At 46.7% G+C, this 25750-nt stretch overlaps 1 protein-coding gene across 1 annotated transcript in view; it reads right to left on the reverse strand.

The window, feature by feature from the left end:
• Positions 1-25750, reverse strand: part of ZFHX3 (zinc finger homeobox 3) — a 229163-nt gene that overhangs the window by 36765 nt on the left and 166648 nt on the right. The window contains exon 5 of the mRNA XM_012660616.1: positions 3069-3176. Within this exon, the coding sequence (XP_012516070.1) occupies positions 3069-3176 (108 nt within the window). The remainder of the gene's footprint in view (positions 1-3068; positions 3177-25750) is intronic.

Below are 25750 nucleotides of genomic sequence, written 5' to 3' on the forward strand. Positions count from 1 at the left end.
CCCTGGTGCCCTGCACAGCGCAGGGGCTCAGCCACTGCTTGGGGAATTGGCCCTGCCATGATTCAGATCGCGATCTTCTTGTCTTGCTGCCACCCAGTGTAAAAGACCTGACATCTAAATAAAAGAATCCCAAAGAGGGACACCTACAAAGGAAATCAGGAGTCCCATTCCGACATAAACATAAATAGCTAAAAATTTTTAGTAGAGATTATCCATTCCTGCACAAACCCCCAAACTACATAATCAATAGCTGAGAAAATGCTGATTTTCCAGGCCCATTTGAAATATTATTAATCTGCATCATGAGCAGCCACTAATCAACATAACAAATTGTGAAATCACTATTTATTTATTTGCCAGGAGGAAGCACTCCCCATCACATTTAATCAGATAGGAACAGCTCAATTTAGGGAGTAAATGGAACAAACAGAGATACTTTTTATAAAACACTAAGGATCCAAAAGAAAGCTCAGAAAAGGTTGCTGGCACCTATATCGATTCCAAGATCAAATCTGCCCAAGTACCTTAATAAAGCCTGTCATTACACACTCAGATGCTATAGACAAAATTATGCTTTGGGTCAAAAGAGGATCATTTGTAGGAGTCAGGGAAGAATTTTCCCTTCTCTCTTTACTACTGCATAACTGGCAAGGCGCACTTCTGAGTTACTCATTCATTCATATTCTTTCTGTCTTTTAGAGGTAAAGATTAAGTAAGCCTGTTGCTTGAATGAATGCATGAGAAAGTGGAACCTTATTAAGGACATTCATTTTTTATGGTGCTCATTTTACATCTTTTAGTCGTCTCCTGGTCGCCTAGCACGATGAAGACACACTCCCACTGAATCATAAACACTCTGAATAAGATTTAATTGAACTGCCCTCAACAAAGCCTGCCCTAAACTGGTTGTAAGGATTAGTGAAGCACTTATAAAGTGCCCAGCACAGGGCAGTGCACACAGTAGGAGCTTTGCAAATGGTGGCTACTTTTTATTGTTTTCATAGTGCCCTCAGCATGAAGAATGCAGGAAACATATGCATTAAATATTATTTGAATGATCCCACTAAATCCTTGTATGTTGCTCCATGCTTAGCTTCCCCAAATTTCCAAAAGCCACATGCTGCCTAGCAACAGTTTTACATCCAAATGGAGGACCCAAACAGAAACTGCTACTGGTTTTCTTCATCTTATTTAACTAAACAATTAAATAAACAAACTACTTATATAGAGCTTACTATATGCCAGGCACTGTTCTGAGCTTCCTATATTCAAATAATCCTCACACCAATCCTACAGAAGTGGATACTATTTTTAATCCCTGCCTCATGTGAGGAAAGTGAGGCACAGAAATGTTAAGGTGCCTTGAGCAAGGTCACATAATAAGTGGCAGAGTCAGGATTAGAAATCAAGTATCCAAATTGTGACAACAAAAGACAGATGGCCTAGAAGGTCACCAGGTCTTCAACCTATGTTTGTGAAAACCTTTTCCATAGCTCACCTGGCAATATGTTTAACAGCCACCTGAACTGTTTGTTTAGATCTCACCTTAATATTACAGTATACGCTGGGATCTTGGTCTAGGCAAAGCACTGCAAAAGGACACTTCCCCACCAGATTCAGGGCCTCTGAGCACAGATGTCCACCCTCTATTCCCTAGTCCTACCTTACAAATCCTCCTGGAGTCTTTGACCTTAGCCCTTGGTGTTATCTGGAGTACAGGCCTCTGGACAGCACAGAGGCCAGTTTGGAAGGGGACACTAAGCCGCATGAACAGCAAAGTCTACCTGGTGTGCCCATCCATTCATTCTGCTGCAGTGACGGCCCGTCTCTGTCTCCAGGGAACACTGAGCCGTGGCGCGCCTACTCTGCTGTATCCCTCCTGATACTTGGGAGCTATTACGCTGCCTCTTGAATTTCTCTGTTCTAGGCTGAATAACCCCAGATTCTTCTTCGCAGAGGCGGTATTTCTCAGCCTTCAGTCATTTTCACTGCTCTCCTCTGGCCTTTCTCCAAGATTCTATATCTTGTTTAAACAGTGAAGGCCAGCACTGAGCATGATTTAAGAACAGTTGTGCCTGGAAAAGTAACAAAGTCACAACCAATACAGACTCCAGAAGGTACATATTTCCCCAAGAATACCAAAGTTTTATAATATTAATAATGGTAGTAAGAATTAGGTTGACCAAATAAAATAACTTTTGTTGTTTGTCATATCATTTCCTCTTATTATTGTGGTAGTTTCTGGGAGACTTATCTGTCCCCATAACACTTCTCAGAAGTGACTTTGCTCCTCTGCAAAAAAGCTAAGCTGTTCGTCTTAGTCTCGGTTCTTCTTCTCTCAATACACAAATCTTATTGTCTTGAGAAATGGCCATTTCTTCTCTCAATACCAGCTTCTCCAGAAATATTAATAGTATTTCCTGTCTTGGCTTCTTCGATTTCTTCTTCTTTTGGTAAGACAACCTCCCACCTAGCTGCACTGCCTGTCTCCCCTTGGGTGGATTTCAGCATGTGGGTGCTTGCCCTGGGAGAGGGGTAGGACATGAGAATATGCAGGGCCAGTACCACCTGTGCAGGGCCCTGCCCAGGCCCTCAAATGCAGGACAAAGACCACCCTTCACTGCTGACTCTCTTAGAGCAGCTTGAAGCTGACAATCACAGGTGACCCTGATCAAATTCCACATAACAAATCCCTCTGCTGGCCTTGGGAGCAGGTGGCATAGAGAACTGGACCTTCAAGAGAGGAAGGAATGAACAACACTGAGGAGCTAGCAAAGAAATGTTACCTCAAAAACCCAGATGCCCCAGCGCAGAGCCTGATACCCAGATGCTCAATAAACAAGTTGGCTTTGGGGCCACTTACAAAGCTTGAACGTTCTTTAATATGATATAATAAAGGAGAATGAAGGTGACCACTTAAAAAAGCAAAACAAAATCCTTCTCCCACTTGCCCAAAGCCAACACGGTTTTTCTGGGTGGATTAAGGAGGTATCTGTTCCCCGGCTTGTCAGCCTCATCCTTCCAGGGGAGGAAATATCGGAAGGCTTCAGGGCGGCCATGCACACTACCTGTCCACTTGCTCTGGTCTTTCTCGCCTCCACTCTCTTGGTCCTTAGCAAGCTCCTCTGGATCAGCAGCTGTTTCACTGGGTCCTTCAACATCTTCAATGGCTTCTTCTGAAATAGAAGAAAAACAAAAATGTCAAGGATTAAAAATAGAAAGTAGCACTCTTGGCCCCTGTTCCAAAGACTTACCAATCACAAAACATAGATATCAATGACTCTGAATGACACTGTCCCTTCTCTCTTCCCTGTGACCCCTGAGAGGCTGACTGCACTAAGGATATACTGAAGTTTGGGTGACGAACAGTGATTTTCCTTCTGGATAAACAGTTGGTGTGAGGTTGTGACTTGCTCCAGACGTGTGGCCATTAGGTATTTCCAGATGGATTCTGACTGCTTCACTTGAGCTTTCCTAACTGAAAAATGCTGCTAAAGCAATAGCTCCATGTGCATCCCTAAAGTTGCACGCAAGTCTTTTACACTTAAAAATGCAAAAAAGTAGCCACATGTTCACTTCTTGCCTAGCTCCATCCCCAGAGCGTCCTGGCATTGGCCTAGACCAGCCCCAATCACTGACCCGCATAGGGCTTGCAGTGACCATGCATGTGTCAGACTGTGGCGGGAGTTGTTTGCATTCACGTTCTGAAGAGTCACAGAGTATCAGTGACATGATTTCAGCAGTGTAAATAGTTCTAGAAACCAAATGGCATCTTGTGGGCATGCCAGTAGGCAGTGGTGGGAAGCAAGATTTGCAGAGAGAAGGATAAAAATTTATAACAGAGTCACACACTTTCATTTTGAAGTCGTTCCATTCTTTACTCACTCCTGCTTTAAAACTAACCCAGGAAATGTCTCTTCAGCTGAGCACACAGTGCTATAGTGAAGGAAGAAGAATGACTATTGCTAACACTAGGTTAATTATGAAGTGAAATGCCATCTGCCCAAGTGGGTTAGAAGAGGATAAGATATTCCAGATGCTGAGGGAAAAAAAGGAAGACACTTGTCTCTTGCTCTCCTGGCACTTGGATCATTATCCAAAACATGCATTCAGTAAGAACAGGTTAAATGAATGAATAAAGTAGACAAACCAAGGTGAAAGTCATTTTCGTAAGGATGAAATTATTAGGAGATTTAGAGAGCGTGCCTTCCCAGGTGCAGAGGTCTGAGAGCAGGGATGCCCACATCTGTCACTAGATCAGACCCAGCAGGGACCAGGTATTGGGGTCCAATGTAGAACCATGGATTGGGGCTCTAACACCACCAGAGGTCTCTCCAACCCCCAATTCTACTTTTCAGTATTTCAAAGAGTCATGCCCTCCCTGACCCTCCAGAAAATAGCCTCTAAATTTTATCTCACAAAGGAAGTTAAAAGGAGTACAAAGTAAAGTGATCTCAGATGGTTCCTAAAACATTCAAGGAATAAAGGAAAATCTGATAGATAACTTTCTTCCTTGAATGTTTTACAAACTGTCTAAGATCAGTCAGATTCTCCTAACTCTTCCAGAAGGGATGATGGATGGAGGTCCAAGGACTGGGAAAGCTGAACTAGGTCAGGGAATGTTCTTTCTTCATGACCACCCAGTAGGGGGTTTATGATGTGGTCACTGGAAACAGGGATGAAATAAGTTACTGCTTATTTCCATCTCCCACTAAGGACTCCAGATATAATTTGTCTCCTTTTTGTCTCACTGCATAGTAAAGTTAACATCAAGTCTCCCCACCCTACCTTTAGTTCAAACATGGAAAAAATAAGACAATCATAGCTTGAAGTCAATCAGATATACAGCCTCATATTAACACCATACATCATTTAGCAGAGAAAACATATATAAGTGTTTGTAGAGTAATAACAAGCAAGTTACACAGCATGATATGTGTTCTATCTTAATTATGTCCAGGTAGGAGGTTCCATGCACATTTTTAGGCTTTTAATAAAATTGTTCAACACTGTAATTATAAAATTCATCTATGAATGGTGATCCCAGCATTCAGTCAATCAATATTATTAAATCGAGTCTACACAAATTAGCTAGGTCTCTTAAAATAGACAAAGAGGTAGCTCAGCGGCCCCTCCTCTCTAGCGCACAAACACGTTCACCTTAAATGGAGACAGTCTGACACCTACAAACTAGAGATCACCCTAACGTGATGAACACTGTCTGAAGGTGCCACTTGGCAGAGAAGGGAAGGAATTTACCCGCGGGGAGGCCATCGCCAAGGCCAGCATATTATGTGGCCCGCAGCTATTGGAGCAGAGAGTTAAAAACTCATGGTCACCCGGCACTGACCCCAGTTCTTTGAGCCTTTCCCAACACATGTTTTGAGAAGATAGACACTGTAAAGAAGAAGCATCTCACTGATGCGACGAGCAAGGAAACCACACGGTGCTCTGTGAATATTCCTGGGATATTCTACGAGCCCACCGGGCCTGTGCTTCCTTCCCTCCCTGCCCTGCTGCAAGCAGAAAATGAAGGCAGCTGATTTCCAATGAGAGGATAAATGACAGAGGTTATTTCAGGAACTTATTCTGCTTATCTCCCCTTTTTTTTTTTCAAGATTTACAAATCAAGTCTTCTTCTTGAGTTCCTAGGTTTAATATTATCATTTGTGACTCATTCATTAACAGCATATAACAGCGTGGTGGAAGGAGAAATGATTAGGAAAATCCTGGATAAGCCAGCTCCCTTTACAAGGGGATCAGCATCCTCACCCCCACTTAAAACCCAGGTCCCATTCTGCTGAGCAGGCGCATCCCTGCAGTTCCACGCGTGACCTACAGGTGTCGCCATCTGCATGGCGAGGCCTGGAGGGGCAGCTGGCGACGGGAAGCAGAGGAACCTGGGCCACCTAACCTGAGCATGTGGAAATAATGTATGTCTGCAAGTGAACTGTCAGGTCCTGGAGAAATAAAAAAGGACCTTCATAAGCACTTACGCCATCTGTCTCTATACCATCATCGTCAACAGCAAGAGGAAAAATAGCTCTTTAAAATGGATGAAAGCCCAGGCTGACAGTAACCAGAAAACTGTGAGCTCTGAATACCAATAAAGGTAGAGAAATGATTAAAAACAGGGATACAAGCGGCAATTTCTTCTGGACAGCTCAAGCCCACGATGCTTTGCAGGCAGGGTGTGTTGTGTTGGTTCCAAAAGCATAAAGCAAGCCCCCTCCCCAAAAGCCAGGCCTCAGACACCCACGGGAAGGGCTTGAGGTCTCCCGGCACTGGACATACGTGGGAAGCAGGAGATGGCACCCGGCTCTCAAGCGGAGAACCATGTCCAAATGTTAAGCTCCTGGGTTTGTTCTCTAGCCCTGTTCCCTTTAGCAATGTATATTTGATACACATGTGCTGACAGAAAGGAGGGGAGATTTTCCCCCCATAGATTGCATTCCCCTCACCCCCGAGTCAACGGCAACGGGCTGGGGTCATTATAGAAGGCGAAGATTTTTTTCTTTTTTTTCCCTATAATATCAGCTACTGACAGATGGTAGGAACAAGTGAAGACTTGATAGAATGATCATCAGTTTTATCTGGAAAATCCTGTCTTTCACTCAGGGGAAGAGGCTGCTTTCCTGCTTTCCTTCACCAAAGCACACAACAGCCACCATGCCATTTTGAAGGCCAAAATAGACAAATCAAAACCATCTTCTCCTTAAGGCATTTAATAATATTTCAGATCCCAGCCAGAGCACACCAGGAATGCTTTCCCGAGGGCGTGGCCAGGACCTGAGAAGGGAGGTCATGTCCACTCCCCTCGCTCTGCCCTGGCTCTTGGCAAGAGGTAGCAAGCCCAGTGCCTCCCAGACAGATCTGTGTTTTAGAAGATGCCAGAGAAGGGGCCTTTAAAACCCCCACAGAAGCCCACTTCAATGGTTATATACCACAGCAGCCCTCAAACTAGGGCGCCCCCTCTTGTTTGTATGTATTTGTGCATTGAAGAGCTAGCGAAATAGAAGCAAATTCTTAAAAGACTTGGAGGTCTTCCTAGTGTCCCTCTCTGCCTTTCACTTCCGTGTAAAACACTGACTGAAGTCCTTCAAAAACTCTTTTTCCAGCACCACCTCCTTGTCCCAGGCAGCATTTACCAGCACTGGGCCACACCCAGCCTACACCTCTCCCAGCGCTCACGTCTCGTGGCTAAGGGCACAGCCCTCAGGTGTAAGAATTCCAGCACGTAAATGTATTCTGAAAGGGAAAGGTTCCTAAGACAGCTTAGGTTTTTAAGGGGATGATACCACAGTCCCAGAAAATTTCCCTTCAATCAAGGTGGTTTTGCTTACCACAAATGCAAATTGTTCTCCTAACAGACCTTACACTTAGCATCTGGGTAAAGGTGATTGCATGGCTCCCCCATCTGTGGTGAAGTCTGCTCCTGACGGAGGCGCGTGTGCCAACTGGCAACCCGTGGGGATTTGTAACAATTTTATGAACAACCTGGAAGTTGGTTTGTGGAAGAAGCACCAGGCGGAAGCCAAAAATAGAGGTGGCATCGTCACGAAGTCAGCATTCAGCCCCACTGCACACACTCCCTGAATGTGTCACGTCACCCAAGAAAACACTCCACTTAAAAAATGGTACTGTTCCTCTAAATAACGGGGGGCCTAGCGACACGTCCATTGGGGGTATTTTACAAATTCTTACAGGTTTGAAGGAAAGGGGAGTCAATCAATGATTAAGACTAGTCCCTCTGTTCCTAACTCTTAACAGGATAATGCAGATTAATTCAAACCTTCCCCAAACCTGACAAAGCCCCCACAGTGCCTCGATGTGATAGAAATTTGGAAATTCTCCTAAGAATCAGGGTGTCTGTACCCAAGGCTCTCACGTGATCATGTTACTTAAATAATACACCAATCTGTGATCCCCGAAGAATGAAATTGTTCTTTCCTTTTTCTTTGGAGGGAGCGACGTTTGAGGGTGGGGGTGAAATAAAGTGCGTTTGCCTGTCGGCAGGCTCAAGAGCTGAGAAACATTAGCTGTCATGAACCACAATCAAATCAGGTTTGAAATATTTAGCAGTGGCTTGGAAAATGCGGCGGTGCAGCTCTGACAGGCGAGATGTGCACAGACACCCACTTTCCATTATAATGGAAATATCAGGCCTGTTCTGAATATGTATAACCCAGAAAAATGTATTGATTTTTCATTCGGCATTAAAAAAAATGAAATAGCCTGCAGCTGTCAAAAGCCTTTTGTTAAAAGCTCATCTTTCCTGGAATGAGGTTTACCAGAAACAAATTTTAATTGTATATAGGACCTCTTCTTTGAAAAACAAAATAACCAATCTGCTTACTTTGAAGATAGGGTTAAAGCTTTTCCCTTCTCCATTTTCAACCTAATTAACCCAAGGACGACCATCACTGAAGCAGGCAGGAAAGGCCCTGGCACACCCTGACCAGCAGGAGTGACACGGAGGGTGGTAGCTACAAGTGGCGTTGGCTGGTGTCTCTGTGGTGGGTGGCAGAAAGAACTCACTGTGTCACATCGTCTTGTTCCTCTAACTCCTGTGTAGGTGCCAGACTCTGAGACTCGCTATATGCCCTGGCCAGTCAGTTGTCCTCTTTAAGCCTCGGCTGGCACAACTGGAAAACGAGGGCAGAACACTTTCTAGCATATCCAGTCCTCTTGGCATCTTGTTATAAATGGGAAACCTCTATTGGCTGCAAATACTCTACAGAATATGTATGCTTTATTTTGCAAATACAGGTCGAATCAAATCCCACAATATAATGACTACCAAGGCCTACACCACTTATTTTAAATAAAATCCAGTGCATTAAAACTCTGCTACAATAGAAATTTGTAACAGGATGCAATCTGCAGTGCTGATGGACAGACAACTGTGTAGTTCCCAGCTTCTTACTTCTAGTTCTGTCTTCTCTAAGCCAGAGAGGAAGAGGCTAGTGGTGGTGACATTTGTGGCTGCACCCACAAGAGTGGGCCACTAACTGTGTCATACTCCTTCCGTGACATTTTGGCAAATGGAATTTCAATGAATAGTGACCAGAGGTCCTACCACTAGGTGACTTTACAGATACTCCAGGATATGTCCTTACTGCACAGTGACAACCAGATCCCAAACATAATACCCTACTCTGCAACATTCCGAAAAAACATCTTCTCAAATGTTTACTCGCTGGTTTTATTCCATCGAGTTTTTCCAGCCCTGACAGCCTGGCTGGGCTGAAGCTGCCTGAGAGGTAGCTTCCAGCAATTAGGTTTTCTGGGCAACAATATCCTAGCGCCCCAGAAATTTTTCCTTAAAGTGGGTCTGCTTACCACAAATACAAATTGTTCTCTTGACACGCCTTATACTTAGCATCTTAGTAAAGGTGACTACATCTTCTCATATATGCACACAGAAATAGGGAATTTTCAAATCTACATGGAAATCCTGTGTGGATAATCATCTGAATATTTTTTTAAATTGCTGGCCAACTTTGCCCAGTCCATTTTCTTCCTCTTAACAGGCTATAGATCTATCAAGGAAATTGCCAAATCACGAGAGGGTCCAAATCAACACTGATGAGTGGGACTTGTTGAGCTACACCTGTTGTAGCCCAGGCAGGAAACCTTAAAGGGCTGAAGAGTACGTGTAGATGTGTGTGGGAGGGTGGGGGGCAGGGAGGAGCAGGCAGGGGCTCTGCAGCTGGAGCATCTGTTCATTCATCAGAAGTGCACGATTTTCCCACCTCCTCGGGATAAGATGTCTTTTCCAATGGACTTAGAACTCCAGTGCACTAATAAAGCCCAAGGCATTCAGTGAAAAGTACATACGTGGATGATGGGCAAACTGGCCTGGGCCTCTCTACAATCTGCCTCTTCAGCAGGACCCCTTGCACGGTGTCTAAGGGACACAGTGTGGGAAAGGCAGCAGTAGTTCTCTCCCTAAACGGGTGCCATTGCCTTGACCATTTGCCATTTTATCACCCATTTGAGCTCTCTGCCAGGCTTGCCAAAGACCCTTCACTACCAGCTAGTGTGAACGGGCAGGGACCAACCTCGCACTCCTACAGGTAATTTTCCCACCCTCATGGCCTCATGGCTTTAAAAAAAAAAAAAAAAAAAAAAGTGGCCAGACTGCTAGTTTGTTTTAAACAAAACTGTCTTCTCGAAGATGACATTTACACAAACATATTTCAGCCCTCCAAAAGATACCCTCGCATCAGTGAGGAACTCTTTTTCACGTGGCTCCTTTAAGTCATCATTTTACCACAAGAATTCTTTTTACCGCTAGGTGCTCATGTACCAAATACACCTGGGGCCGCAGCGCCTGGCGCTTCTGGCCGAGCTTGAAAGGTGGTGGAGAGCTGCCAGCCTCCACGGCCCTGCAGGAACAGCCCACACTGCAGGGCCCCACCCTGACCTTCTTTCCTGCCCCCCTACGCTGCCAACCTGCTTTTTGGCATCGGGCAGTAGGAATCAACGTTCTGAAGGCAACTCTGGGTATTATTAAAAATGACTAATTGGAGAATAGAGACCATTTATGCTTTTGTATATTTGAAGATCTTACCACTGTTTACAGAAACGAGAAAAATGGGGATTGTGTGTCGAGAGGCTGGGCTGCGGCCTGCATGTTCGGTCCCCGCTGGGTGCGGTCCAGCTCCACCAGAGAGCAAGCCTGGGGGAGCCTCTCCATTTGCTTTTTTACTTAACTTCACCTCTAACTTGAGCACAGACAGGAGAGCGTGTTATGGGTTCAAAGTGGCCGCAGCCTGTTAAGGCCTCCCAGAGAAAACTTCCCCTCTCTGAGCTGTCCCTGCTGCGGGAATAGCACAGGACGCCAGAGCAAGTAGTGAAAAATGCTGCCGTTGTGTGGCGAGGGACCGGTCCTGCCATTTTTCCTCTCCCAGGCAAGGCCACTTGGTCATTTGAACAGTTTGTCAAAACCACACTAGAATTACGGGGGTGGGTGGGGGTCAAGAGAGGAGAAAAAGGGAGGAAACGCCTAGAGCCGGTATTGCAACAAGTTCCATTTATCTGTGTTCTTAGCAAAAGCACCTGGGTTGCCCCCTGCAGAAATCCAGAAAGGATAAAAGCAAATGTGCAGCAACAAAGCACAACGGAACTAAATATGTCGCTGACTCGCCTGGTGGCTATTCACGGGAAGATTTTTTTTTTTTTTTTTAAATAACTGAAAGGTGTGAGTTCCAGTTTGTAAAATACAAACCCAACCCTGAAAGGGTCTCAGAATACACGCTAAATAAGAAACCCAGCTAGGTCCCAGAACTCTGAAGTAAACTGAATTCAGCAGGGATTAGTTCCCTTGGATTTCTACACAGCCATGATTGTTGCTGTTACTTTCACACATGAAATGTGAAAAAGGCAAATTCCCCGAGCATGTTCGTAGCGGAGCGTGATGTGATTGTGTTGTCATTTATGGGAAATAATCGCAGGCCCATCTCTCCCTTTCCCCCCCATTTTCCAGTCCAAATAACCATGAAAAATTACACTTCAATGTCAGGGCGACGACAAAGGAGGTGCGCTCTCTGGGAGCTCAGCGGATTTGCAGGGGTTTTTTCCTTTCTTTGGACAAAAACTACCTTCAATTGTACTTCATTTAAAACGTGATCTAACAAATGCATTTTGACAAGTTCCTTTCTCTTTTTCTCCTTTCTTTCAAACAGTATTTTGCACAGTTTAACCTCACACCAAACTGGAATGTTCTGGAAGAAAGAGGCATGCAAAAGAGAAGGTCCTTGATACCAAGAAGGGTATCCCCCCACTTCTGTTGAAAACAAAGTAGTCAAGAAAAATAACGATTCTAACTCAGTATGCTACTGAGGAAGAGAGGAGGATGGGGGAGAGGAAATGGTAATGTCTTCAAGACAGAAGATAGGTAAAGACAAAAAAAGCTGGTGCTAGTAGAAGGATGGGGGTCTTGAAGGAGGAAGAAGGGGCTTCATGTGCTTACTCATCAGAATAAACCATTTTGTAGATTTGGAAGCAGCATCTAGGGTATATCTGGATGTATGATCAGAACTGGGAGTTCGTGACCACACACCTGGGGTGAGGGTGAAGAAAGGATGCCTCTCTGATAGGGTACCAGTTCCCGCCTGTCGCCTTTCTCTATGGAAGGGGACATTTTGCAACAGGACAGATCTGCCTGAAAGCTTTTTAACATTCCAAGTGTGAGGCCTGAGCAGTCCCTACAAGCATCTGTCTTTCAGTAACACCCTGCTTGAAATAAACACTGCCAGGCTTCCACGGTCGGAGGGGAGAAGACAAGACAGATAAACACCGTATGAGTGATAGAAAGAGAGTAAATTAAAAATATATATATATAGCAGTGTCCATTAAAGAAGACTGGTATCTCCTTCTGAGTTGAAACTGACTTGGCTTGTCAGAGAGCGATCTTATGCTTAATGCAAAAAAAAAAAAATTCTATGGTGTGTTTCCTTATTTATTTTTTAAATTGGAAAATGTTGGAAATACATGGATGAAAAAACAGTCGAGGAAGGCCTGTAAGTGTACTTAAGCGTCTGTATACAAATGAAGGTGTATGGGAAATGAACAGGATGTACCAGAAGTGATATTAAATGATGGTGATTAGAACCTAATGGGTATAAGTGAAACCTTGCGGGATGGCTCTCGTAACGGGAGCGTCGGCGGTGATGGATGCGATCTGTACGGGAATGACAGCAAGGGAAGCAGTGGAGGGTGGCCGTGCCGAACCGAGGCATTCACAAGGCTGGGGAGACGCAATCTGACAACGCCAAAGGGAACGATAGAGTATCTAGGATAAAGATAAGCAAAAAAGCAAATTGAAAGAGCAAGAGGTAAACAGTTTGTTTCTGACCACTGAAACACATCGCACACAGCCAAGAAAAATAAAGCTACAACTCTAGAGATCTGAGTCACATGAGGGTACAAATGAGGGACCTGAATTTTCAGCCTGTTTGTTGCCTCACTCTTAAGCCCACAGTGTCTGAAGCGTCTCTAACCTATTCGTGAAACAGCTTTACCTCTGAGAAGCACAGAATTCAGGCAGAAATACTAGTTTACTCCCACCAGCGGACGGCAGAACGAGGGACTGACTGTCGAGGAGCTTCGTTTTGCATGATCATAAGCCACTTATATGCACAGCTGGTAAAACAAGCTGATTCATAAAAACAAAGCACAAACAAAGGCTTACACTTTCCAAACCAAATCTGGCGAACAGAAATCAGGCCAACTTCAGGCGATGCTGCACCCAGGAAAACACCAGCTAAACCTACTCTCCCTTGGCCAGACCCAAGTGTACACAAAGGTCGCTGCATATTTACAGATTGCACATTCAAGAATGCAACGCTAGACACACGTACGAACCCTGGAGGTGGCTGAGAGCGGACTCTTACATCTCCAAGCATCCTGGGGAGTCCTCAGGTGCCTAACCACGCATTGCCTGGTGCCAGCGGAGAAAAGCCTGACTGCGCCAGGAGCATTTACGGTCACACCCGAGACATTGCAGGATGCATCTACACATGGAAAGTCAAAAACCGGGCCACTCTCCAAAGCCATCAAGTTCCCAAACACGCTTCACTCTGAAACAAACAGGCAGCAAAGGCGGCATGTTTCAGCTGACATTTCCTAGGAAATTGTACAGAAAGTGAAGCAGGAAGCTGAGGTTCGGAGAAAATCCAAAGGTTTATGTTCAAAAGCTTTCCTGCATTAATAGAGGAAAAAGCAGATGGAATTGTTAAGCTGTTGTCATTGTTAATAGGCACCTTATATGGCTCTTCTGTGCCCAAAGGGAGAGAGAAAATTCTTGGATCTTCTTCCTCCTTTTCAGAAACTTCGAAAGTAATGCCAGTAGTTGAATCCAAAGCCTCTACATATTTTTAAGTTTGGATCCTGTACAATGAAATGGTTTTCTCCTAGGGTTTAACAAAATGCCACCCCCACATCCCTTTCATGGTTTTAGCTACAAGAGCCCCTTCTCAAATCTCCCAGAGCCACCAACTGTACTGTGCCGACTCGGCTTTCGGACTCTGTCCATCTATTGAGCTTTTCCTCCTGTAAGGTGTTTCTTAGACCTAAGAACAGGTGGTAACCCTGAAAACCAACGCACTGCATTACGTATTCCCAAATTTATACAGCAATATATTTCAAGACACAAAAGCACACAGTAATGACCATCAAGGCAAACAATTCAACAGAAGTCATTTAAATTCCAGACTCATGCCCATACTCTTTCACGGTGGGACCATTTGAAAACAACAAATACATGAAACAAAAGAAAGAAAACGTTGTTGCCTTGAGATGCCAAAGTCATCAAGGATCTGGGCAGAAAGCGCAGTTTAGCGACAGAGTTGGTATTTTTGACAGGGAATAAGGGATCGCTAGAATATGTAGCACACAATTACATTTTAACAAAATAATTTTGGATGTTTAAATTGTTCTGTGTGCACACTGCAACGGCAGGAAGTACTAGAAATCCGCTGACAGGGAAATCCTTAAGTCAGAATCCTTCCCAAACTTTCCTAAGTGGGTAACTTTTTCCAAGTCTAACGTGAACCCTAAGTAGAAAGCAAATAAGGAAAGGAAACTAGAAACACGTGAAAGGTTTTGTTTCACTGTGTAAGGCCAAGACTGATAACAGGGCAAGAAGTAAAACCTGCCAAGGGTGTGAAGGTGAACTAGCCAAAGACCGATGCAATATTGAAGATGAGATCACCCAGTGATTAGGAAGAATAAAGTAAGTGATTCCCCACTTACCAAGCAACATCTTCCAGTAGGAGGAGGAGGAAGATGATTCAGACAGTAACCAATGACACACTTAAAAAAAAAAAAAAATCTAGGTAAGATTATATCTTAAACTTAAATATATATTATGGTAGGGAAAACAGATCAATTTCTATCTAAAAGGAGTTAGCCTATGGATTGACTCGACCACTAAAGAACTTTGGTAAAATGCTGGAAAGAATAGGAAATGTTTCAGGAGAAAGGAAATGAAGACAGAAAACTGAGCCTTAAAGAGAAATAACTTGAAGAATGGAGATACAAGCAAGAAAAGATAAAAACAGTCACTGGACTAAAAATCTAGCTGTATAAAATTTAGCTAGATACAATTAAAGTGGTGAAACCAGACATTCCTTTAGGTGTTTTGGAAAATATAAAAAGGATAAATAGGCAGAGTAGTCCAAATGAGGAGAAGGTATGAAAGCACAAAGTAAGTGCAATAGGTTTAAGAACGAGAAATGACGGCTGTTTGCATTAACCTGGTCTTGGAGGGGTCGGCCTTTGTCTTGAGAGGTTTGGTGGAGCTGAGAGCAAGCACCTCAGTTTTACAGACCAGGAGACCAGGGATCAGAGGAGGACAGGGCTCCGAGACACACAGGGAGGTAGCCCAAAGGAGCATGTCTAGAGGAGGATGAGGGACTCAGCCGTGGAGGGAAGAAGAGCTCAAGGTGATGCTCGCACAGTCAAACGAGCAGAGGAAGGGCCATGGGCAGTGTGAACGGTGCAGCCTGCGGCCCGCTCCCTGGATGCTGGCTCTGCAGGAATCTCCCTCACTTAAAGCTGTGATACTGAGGCTGCGATACTGTGACAGTGGCCCCATAGCTGTTCAAAGCAATGTTTAATTTTTCTTTACATTTTAAGACAAAAGGCCTAACAAGGATAAAAAGTGAGCTCGCCGAAACAAAACCAAATGAAAACCCACACACAAAACAAAACCAGCTCCGAACACCCCAGATGGCTATGTTTCCAGGCAAACAGTGCCCTGTTCACTTCCTGCCCAGTGGCAACGTGATACCCAACAGAAAAGCACTATGTTTAAAGACAGGACAAGTCACAGTTTTCTCTTTCTCCCTCTCTTACACACACATTCACTCACATACTTCTCCCTTTCATGTTCTTTTCTGGAAGGGGGGAGGATCCCAGAAGTACCGCTCCCAAATGGCTTGGGGGCAGTGCCCATCTAGATATTCTGGATCAGGGTGAGGTCCAAGCGTTGGTGACGGGGTTGCTGTCACAGCCCCGAATCCCAGCCGCAGAGAACTAGCAAAAGCCAAGTAATTGCTTTTTCCCCTTCCACTAATAAGCTTTTCAGCAGAGGAAGAATTCAGCTTCCTGTAGTCAACAGACCCTTTTTTCCCTGCCTCTCCTCGCTCCAAATAATCTAAAGTGACTGCAATTTCAGTCCTGGCTCTCCAGCATTCAGTTCCAGCGGCTGAGGTCAGGGGGTGTCAAGTGAGGGCTCTCCATTTCCTTTCTACTCTGCCTTCACGCCACCCATGCTCCTTTGTAACGGAGGCAACCTGCCTCCCCAGCCCAGCCATTATGTGCATCACCAGCCGCCGCACACTGGCTTCACATTCCACGAAATGTTTTTTAAGGCCCAGAAAACACGGGCTGGGGGGGCAGGGGGATCTCTTTAAACAACTGATTAGTAATGACCAACTTCAGATGCGCCGGTGACCCAAGCTGCTAATTTCCCAGCTTTTAGAAAATGCATTGCAGTAGGACATTTGTTTTGTGGTGGTTAAACCATGTGGCTGGTTGTGTGGTTTTTGGTTTAGTTTTATGCAAATGACTTTGGTTCCTAAATTCTTTTCTTAAGATCTTGCTAGGCATTCGTGGCATTGGTATCTTCAGGCCTGGCTCTGTGTTGAATCAGCTGCAAGTGGATAGACCTGGAAAATTCTGCCCCACCCACCTCGCTACCTCATTTCCCAGATGAATGAAATGCAATTTCAATTAAGAACGGCAGCAACGGTGCTCCCCTTCTCTGTCTTCACCGAGATCTAAGCAGAGAGCACACATAGAAATAAAGGTGAGCAAACAAAGGGCAATGGAACGAACAAGAGAAAGAACAGGTGTCTGAGGGGAATGAAGGAGGCCCCGGCAGGTCCCTGTCCCTCAGAGTGGATGAAAAGAGGGCAGCATGCAAACACAAGAGGACTTCTAGAAAAGCAGCTCCAAGCAGGGACACAGAGGCAGGACTGGAAAGATGCTGCTCGCTTCTCCCTACCCCTGCATCCAGTGCTTGTGAATGTCTGGAAGGGAAGAAGGGAAGGAGAGGAGGAGAGAAGGGAAGATGTACCCGGGGGAAAAAACTGGAACCCCTTCCCGTACCATCCACGCCTAGAGGAGGTATACGCTTACTCCTGGCTGCAGCCAGGCCTGTGCTGGGAATTTATTTCCCTCAATTATGTGCTCTTGTCCCCAGTCTCAGTTCATCAGCACAGTGCAGCCAAGTCAATGAAAGGCTCCATAATGAAGTAATCACATGCACGGGGACGTCCGGCACCTGCCCGCTGGGCTGGCAGGGCTGTGGCCACGCCCCGCCCTGAATCAAGCTGACATGGGCTCACCTCCTCCTCCCCCACACCGCGTGCTCCCCTGTTCCACGTCAGGTCACCCCTGACCTGCCCTGGGAGCCTGAGCTCCAGCTGCCATTTTCTTTGACCCAATCACAAATGCCCTGATTGCCAAGAGGGAAGGGACTAACAAAGTAGGACTGATCAGTGCAAAACGCTGACGACTTTCCTTTTCTCCTGCTCGTGTGGTCCTTCACCACACAGAGCCTGATGGTGAAAACCAATACCGTGCATCCAGAAAAGCCTCCGTTTACTTAAGTCATTAGTAAGTGTCTACCAAAAATAATAATATTATTACAATCATCAATCAAAGTAGATGCTATCATTACTCTCCTCTTACAAATGAGGAAACTGAGGCTCAGAGAGGTTAAATTACTGGGGAAGGTCACATAGCTAGCAAGAGAGCTGATGTCAAGACCCATACTCTTTTTTTTTTTTTGAGACAGGGTCTCGCTGTCACCTGGACTAGAGTGCAGTGGTGTCATCATAGCTCACTGCAACCTCAAACTCCTCAAGCAATTCTCCTTTCAAGGTGCATTCTCTTAATGGCCACCTTTAAAACACCATTGTGGCCTTTCTAAACGAATACACACTTCTGCTTGTGCTGTCCATCCACCCACCCACCCAGCTATCACGTATTCACAGAACACCTATTCTGCGCACTAACAATACAGCTATGGACACGACAGGAAAAATCCCAGCTCCTGTGGGGTGGGGCAGGGCAGGAAGGAAGGCAACAGAGTAAGACAACAAGCAGCTGAGGGAGGAACGCACTGTAAGTCGGGTGCTGTGAGGAAGAGTAATGCAGGGACTCCGAGGAGTAATTTCACATGGGCAGCTCAGGGAGAGTGACATCTGAACACAGACCTGAAGAAAGCGAGGGTGAGCCACAGAGGCCGGGCCAGGAGGCCTTCCCGGCAGAGAGGGCCAGCAACTGCAAAAGCCCGGGAGGGAGGAGGGCTGGCCTGCTAGAGGACAGCAAGTGGGGAGAGAAGGGACTGGTCTTGGGCAGAGTTCCTGCAGGCCTGTTGGCCACTGTAGGGTCAGAGGCACTGGGAATGCGTAAGGGGCTTCCGTGAAGTCAGAAGAGGGGCTCCTCTTGCACACCTCTTCCCTGGGCAGATCTGGCCCCAGGACACACACTCTGCTTGGTAAGCAGCGTCTGGGATGGACTGTAGTCCTTTCCTGTCCTCTTAGCAGAGAGCTGCTTGTATGGGGGACAATCTGCACAACTTTATGTGGTTTCCAGTAGAGAGGCTACTGTGTTTCTATAAATATGTTTATGCACTATATAAATGCAAAACTCATTCTCCTGAGCCTTCCCATTTACGGGGGAGGGGAGGCTGACCGTAATTCAAAGAAATGCAAAGGCAGGGGGATCACTGACCATCCTTTGCATGTGGACAGTCTTGACACCCATAAACCAAGAGCACCTGTCTCACTACTGTGCTCCCCAGCATCTCCCTGAGAAGCTGGGAGGGCAGCGCCACAATTGGCTGCAGGACTCGAGGCTCAGAATGGCTGCTGTGCAGACCCAGAAATTAGTTGCTGGCTGTTTTGCATGTCCCTTCTGGTGGCACTATACTGGCCCTCCACACGTGAATTTCAACGGATTTCGTAAACCTAACAGCCATACAAAATTATGTGACAAGGTGGCTGGTTAGCTCAGTTGGTTAGAGCATGGTGCTGATAAAATGACGACCTCGGCACGACTGTTTGAACGCTAGCTCTTCCTAGTGCAAGGTGAGTTTGGAGTGGGGGTAAGGGGCTTAATTTTTCTCAAATTGGCTGTTGTGGGAGTAAGTCGGCTCAACTCACAATCACAGAAGAGGTGTCTCCCCCTAGTGACACACAGACCTCTCTGCCACCGGTGCCACCACCCTCCACTGCCTTGGGGCTGCAGCTCCATGGCTAGGTTCGGCTAGACAGGCACCACTACTTCCTCAGGCTGCACTTGGCCCTGATCCCAGGACCAGCTATTCCAGCAGACCCTGGGAGCTCCAAGACGGGTAAGTGGTCAAGCCCTGAAGTGCTCTGGGTTTGGCTGCTGAACAGTAATGGGCGAGCTCAGAGCACCCGCAGGGCAGCTGGTCCGCGTGTACTTTCTACGGGCAGGAGAGACGAGGAGCTGGGGCTCGGCCAGAATAGAGAAGGGGGTGCCCACAGGAAAACAAAAGAGTGAAGAGGTGGCAGGTAAAGGGGCCCCTGGGGGACGGAGCCAGCAGGGGCACCCAGAAAGGCGAGGCCTGAAGTCAGAGCAGGAAGCAGAAGGCATGAGGCCGGCGAGCGTGAGCGAAGGGCGGGAGGGCCGAGCCAGAGAACAGGAGCAGAGCGGAGCAGGAAGCCAACCGGGCCAAACCCATCACGGCTTAAAGTGAACGTCAGCGCGGGTTTCCACGTTGATCAGAGGCCTGAGGAGGCGGCTGGGGGAAGCGAGACTGCTCCCCGCTCCAGTTCAGTCCATTCAAAAGTCACCAAGTCACCGGGAGAATTGTGCTTTGGGGAAGGGGCCAGAACAATTATTGGAGCCTGAACTTGGCTGCTGCCTTTTACAGTACACTTCCCAGAATAAACTGCCCCAAGACTTCATCCATCACCAAAAAAGGCAACTGCAGAAACGCTCATGGCCAGCCCTTCGCTCACACCAGCGCCACGACCCCCCTCTGCCCACGGAGGGGAGCAGAGCGCTCGGAGGGGGGCAGCTCAGGCCTGGCGCTCGTGGCCGTGCGGGCGCTGCGCGGCGGGGGCTGTGCCCTGCGCCGAGCAGTTAGGAACTTCCCAAATCATTAACCTTTCTCGCAGTGCATTGTGCTGGGAGGTGCTCCCTCTGCAGCCTATTCAGGAGCCCTATTGATCTGCCGCGCACTCGGTGCCTTCAAAGTTGTTTATGATCAATATGCAAATTGCCCATGGCATTGATCTAGTATTAATTTTCAATTAGGGAATCCACAAGGGGTCTCTGAGGGTCAATACCTAACAATGCAAAGGAAACTCCGCTGCGGAGTATCGGGCCTGATGCTGATAAAAGCTTCCTAAGCCTCCTTCTCAACAGTTCCAGGCCCTCTGGGCTGTCACCTTCGCTTTGGCTCATTTGGTTCCCTCCTAAGTCAGACCCTTTCGGCCGCCTCTCAGGCTGCATCTGTGGCTGTTGCCCTGTAGCTCCCCCCCACCCCACCCCCAGTGCCACAGGAAAACTTCCTGGCCTGCCAGTGCGCTCCCCTGACACCTGCCCTCTTGCTCAGGTACCCCCAGACATGCCTCCTCGTCTCCCCATGCCACACCCAGGCCCAGGACCACTCTCTCCCCCGGCTCCCCAACCACACATACCTTTTTCCTCCCTCTCTCCCTCTCCCTCGTTTCTGCTTAGTCACGGAACGTCACCTTGGCACGCTGCCACGGCTGGAGCTGGCGAGCTGCACGGTCCCCAGAAATCTCAGGCAGTCAGGCAGAGCTGCCGGGCTGCCAGGTTATGCTTGGCAAACAACCCACTGATGTCATTACAAAAACCAGGGGGGAAGGAAAAAGGCACAGCTTCAAATCATGTTTCTCCTTCTTTCTTTCTTCTAGCAAAATTTTTCTTCCTAATGAAACCTGGGGGTGAGGGAATGTTAATGACTTTACCACTCACTCATGGTTCCCAGAAGAGGCCATGGCCCACCCTCCCGGAGCGCAGGGCAGTGCGTGTGAGCCACTGATGGGGAGTGTCCCCGGGGAGAGTGTGCCCAGCTGGGACTGGAGTGACCCAGGAACTCAGCCATTCCATTTATGCCCCTAACAGCCCCTGAGAGGCTCGCATGGGAAAGCTATGCAGCCAGAGGAGTGGGAACAGAGAAGTGAGTCCCATTCTCCTCCCAGCAGGTACAGGGGACAAGAGCAGGGCCCAGCTGCTGCCCAGCGTGGGGCCGGCAAGCTCAGTCTGCCTTCCCTCTCTGCCAGGGGCTCATTTCTTTACTTTCTATGTTTGGAATAAACCCTCCTGCCTCAAGACCCAACCCTGTACCAGATGGGGCCCACGGTCCTGCCTGAAGACCAACCCCACGCCCGGCCTACTCTAGGCACTGCCACTCACGGCACTAACCGGCGCGTTAGCTGGCCAGGCTAATTGGTTTATGGAAAACATTAATTACCATGTTGCTCATTAATGGATGAAATCTTTATTGGTGCCATTGATCAGCGGACTTGTTAGCTGGCCCCCTAACCAATGGCGGATGTAACAAGCTCTCTTATTGGCATATCAATTAATGCAATCAATTCCTGGCCAGCGGCTGCCATTCGCTTCCCTGGTAGTTCAGGGGTAGAAGACAGAGACATGTCAAGCATGTCTTTACTGAGAGTTTCCCAGCTCTCAGTGACTTCCAGGTGGTCTCTCTGCCACTCGGGGCTCATCTGTCAAAAAAAAAAAAAAAAATCACACCTACCCTTCCGTGTGAAAGTCAACTTTCCGTGCTCTCGTGAGGACAAAAGTGCTCCACCATGTAAGGGTATGTGACCTAGAGGGAAGGTGGGAGGGGTCTGGGGACAGTCAGAGCTGACAGAGGACAGGAGAAATCAGATGTTTCCAGGTTAGCCCCTGATGGAAACAGTTCGGCCTCCAGACGGGACTCGGAACAATACTCTAGGCAGTGATGGGACCAGCCACCAGCTCTGCGCCTGCCCCGGGGAAGCCCTCCCGGCCCCCTGCCTCCCTGAGCCACAGCCACACCTGCTGAACACGCCGGCAAACATCCACCCAGTGCCTCCAGCCACGGGCCCGTATGGAAACACCACCTGCCCATCTGAGGTCCCAAGCTCTAGCATGGAAATAGATTTGTCACGTTAGGACAACTGCTCCACTGTCACCACCAAGTGCCCAGCAAATCTGTGGACACAAGTGGTGCATTCTAATGTTTGCTGAAATACACATGAAAAATCAGTTCAACAGCACTTACATCACTATAAGGTCACAGTTGGGAAAAAAATTTCTCCGGACAGCAACAAGTCTTTAGGTAGGTTGTTTTATATGTGCGTGTGTGTGCGTGTGTACGCATGTTTGCCACTCGGTAGGAACTTGACTGAGGTAGGTTGTTTTAGGAAAGACTTAGGGCAGTGGGATAGGAGGTGGATCCACAGACACGGATTTAGAGCTGGACTGACAGCCGGTGACCACCAGGGCCTTCAGACTAGAGCAGGGCCAGGCTCTGCTGTGGCCACAGCTTTGGGAGGGAATGTGAAGAAGGCCTACCCGTCAAGACATGCTTTAAAAGGATTAACTGGAGTTTACCCCAGACAGGAGCAGCTGGAAATATTATTCCCAATTTGTTTCTAAAAGATAAAAATTTTTTCAAAAATTTAAAATTAAAAAAGGAAGAAAATCACTCCCTTCACTCAGTGGTGCGAGTGCTATTAATACGCTTTGCAAGCAGGAACATTTCACTCAAGGAGGGTGGGTACAAGCAAAAACTAGTGTGAAGCAGATGGGGTGGGGGAGAAGGCACCCTTGGGCCAAGCGGTGACAGAGCACAGGAGCCTGACTGAGGCCTGGCTCTGGGACATAATTCTCAGCGTCTGAAAGCACGGCTCGGGGCTTCTAGGATAAACAGCAGAAATACTTCCTTTCATTTATAAATAGAAAGTGACATTTTTTCTTCCCGGAACATCCGCACTTTCATATTCACAGAGGAGAGGAGAGTCCTGAACAGACACGGCAGGGACAGACGGAGATGCCCAAGCCGGGTGTAACACTCTCAGGGTGGAGCCTGACAGACACCAAAGAACAAGAGGGCTAAGAGTTCTCAAAGGGGAGGCCAAGACCTCCGCAACTCACAAAGTGACTCTTTACATGAAACAGAAGGTGGCACATTCTCTGCAGGGGTCACTTGATACAGGCGACAGGGAGATATCCTGACGAGGGCCCTTCATCAGCCACTCCACACCACAGTGATTTTTCCAGCAAGCGCACTCTTGGGTTCTGCCGATGCCAAGAGTCCCAGTGTTCTTCTAAAGTAGAATTCCTATAAGACTGTGGTCCCCAGCCCCAGCTTGGGGGGCCGGGGAAGGAAGGCGACCGGTATACTGGTCCATGGCCTATTATAGGGACAGGGCTGCAGAGCTGCCCACCCCACCCACCCCATGGAAAAATTGCCTTCCACGGAACTTAGGGAAGGGGGGTGCACAACAGGAGGTGAAGCTCTCTGGCATCACCCCCCCTTCCATGAAACCGGTCCCTGATGCCAAAAAGCTTGGAGACCACTGCTATAGGACAATGGTGTCTGAACTGCTCTCTGGGGAAACCCAAAACACTGTACGGCTTCTGCAAATTTGGATTCCAATTTCATTTCAAATGCTGTAATAATAGAGCATACTCAAATGTGGTATCTGCCAAAATTTAACACCCTGGAGGCTAGGTGAACTAGTTGTATAGCCAAGTTAACTCGTTTTTATGTAGGCCTTGGCATAGTATTTCTGCCATTTCCACTTAATTGAAGACTCTTCTGAGATTACAAGGCATGCTGCTAAAAAAAACCAGTACTGTTTGGAACTACTGTGAGAATGAGGATTTATACAATAATGGACTAAAACAAAATACCTAAACAAAACAGAATCTTTCTATAACTCTTGTGATCTAAATGGTGATCAACTTGGCTTTGTTCTCATTTTTTGACTTAATAAGTAACCATTAACAAATCTGAACTCCTAAAATAACTATAGTTATCAAGTCTTGTAAAACACTGTTTATATACTGGGCTCAAATTATATTTCATTTTTTTGATAAGAGGGCTCCACTAATAAAACTTCACAAACCACTGCTCCACCTAATGTACAGATTAAAAGTGGAGTGCACTTTTTGGAGAGTTTCCCTTGAGAAACAACATAGATAACTTAAAGTTTCTAGTAAGAGCTTAAAATCCTCACAGCTCTAAGTCCACAAAACATTCTCATATACATTTAACTGGCTATTAACACTACACAGTCATGGGAAAGATAATGTACCAAAATGGAGATAGCTGCGCAACGGTGGTTGACTTGAAAGTATTGCTTTATGTTGTGTTATTTTCTTTTCAATAAAAAATGAGGAAAGAGAATGATCTCTTGATGGCTTCCCATGGAAGCAAAACAAAGTCCCCAAAAGGGCCGCCTGCTTTCTCTGCAATGCTGAAAATGCTCAGAGTAGCAGCTGTCCTTGCTTTGATAATCTAACCAGACAGAAAGCGCCCACGGTGGTTTTCTCCCCCAAAGACAAGAGCTTAGAAGCTCTCTCTCCAGAACGGAAGAGTTGTCTAATTCATTCACTAAGCCATTACTTAAACATATCTGTGCGGTCATGCCTACTAGGTTCCAGCCATTGTGAATCTAAGGGGACAAGAAGGTCACATTCCTGCCCTCATGGAACTTACCCTCCAGATCCACTTTGCATAACATAAGACGGCTGTGCTATATGTAGCTTTGTCACTGAACCATCACGTCCACGTGTACTTGGACGAGAAAATCACCTCTTTTACTGTTTGCTCACCGTGAGGGATGACCAGGCTGGCCTTGGGTGATCTCACAGGGCTGCCATGCGGGGGTTCTAAGTTGGCCATGTTCAATACTATCCACGGCAGGAACCATTAAAGAATCAAGCTCCACCCGCCCTTAAAAGACCGCCCATTCCCAAGACTCTGATGCACGCTTCCCTGAATCTTCACCTGGCTGATTATGTATCAAGGTTCTTCCACACCGAACACAACAATAAATCAAATCTTATCAGAATTGAGCTATAAATCTGTGAAGACTCCAATAATTTCTAGCCAAGGGAATAACACCACAAAAGTACTTTTTAAACTAATTACTCAGATTCCGAAGTGCTGCCCTAATGAGCCTTCTTTCTGCCCAGAACTTACTAAGAGGAAAAACTACCTTCTGGTGCAGTAATTACTGCTTTCCCCTTCAAACTTCTAACTGGAGATCGATGCTGCATTTTAAGACCCATTGATTTACAATTAGCCTGGCTTTCCTGCTAAAGTGTTTTTTAAGCAGAGTTTACTTTTATTTTATTTTGAAATCTCCGAGATCTGGTTCTTGGATTTTACGTTCTCATGAGAGGGGACTGGAAACCTCAAAGAGGAAGACACACATCAGAAGAGAGGGGAGGAGAAGGATGCAAATCAGACCGTGGAGAGTGGGGAAAGGGGGAAAGGAAAGTTGGTTTGTTCACACGATAAATTCAGAGGCAAAAAAAAAAAAAAAAAATTTAAAAAAAAGCCAACCTCATGCTGAAGAGGAGGGAATGAAGAAAATCCAAAGAGAAGCAGAAGGCAGGGCGGCAGGGAGACAGCGCTAGGTGCTCAGCCTAATAAAGTGTGGCTGCTGTCAAGGTGGCTCGAGCAGCTCTTTATTGCCTCTGCTGTTTATTAGCATCCTTGGGA

The sequence above is a fragment of the Propithecus coquereli genome, unplaced genomic scaffold, assembly GCF_000956105.1.
Source record: "Propithecus coquereli isolate 6110/MARCELLA unplaced genomic scaffold, Pcoq_1.0 Scaffold67, whole genome shotgun sequence".
NCBI lineage: Eukaryota > Metazoa > Chordata > Mammalia > Primates > Indriidae > Propithecus > Propithecus coquereli.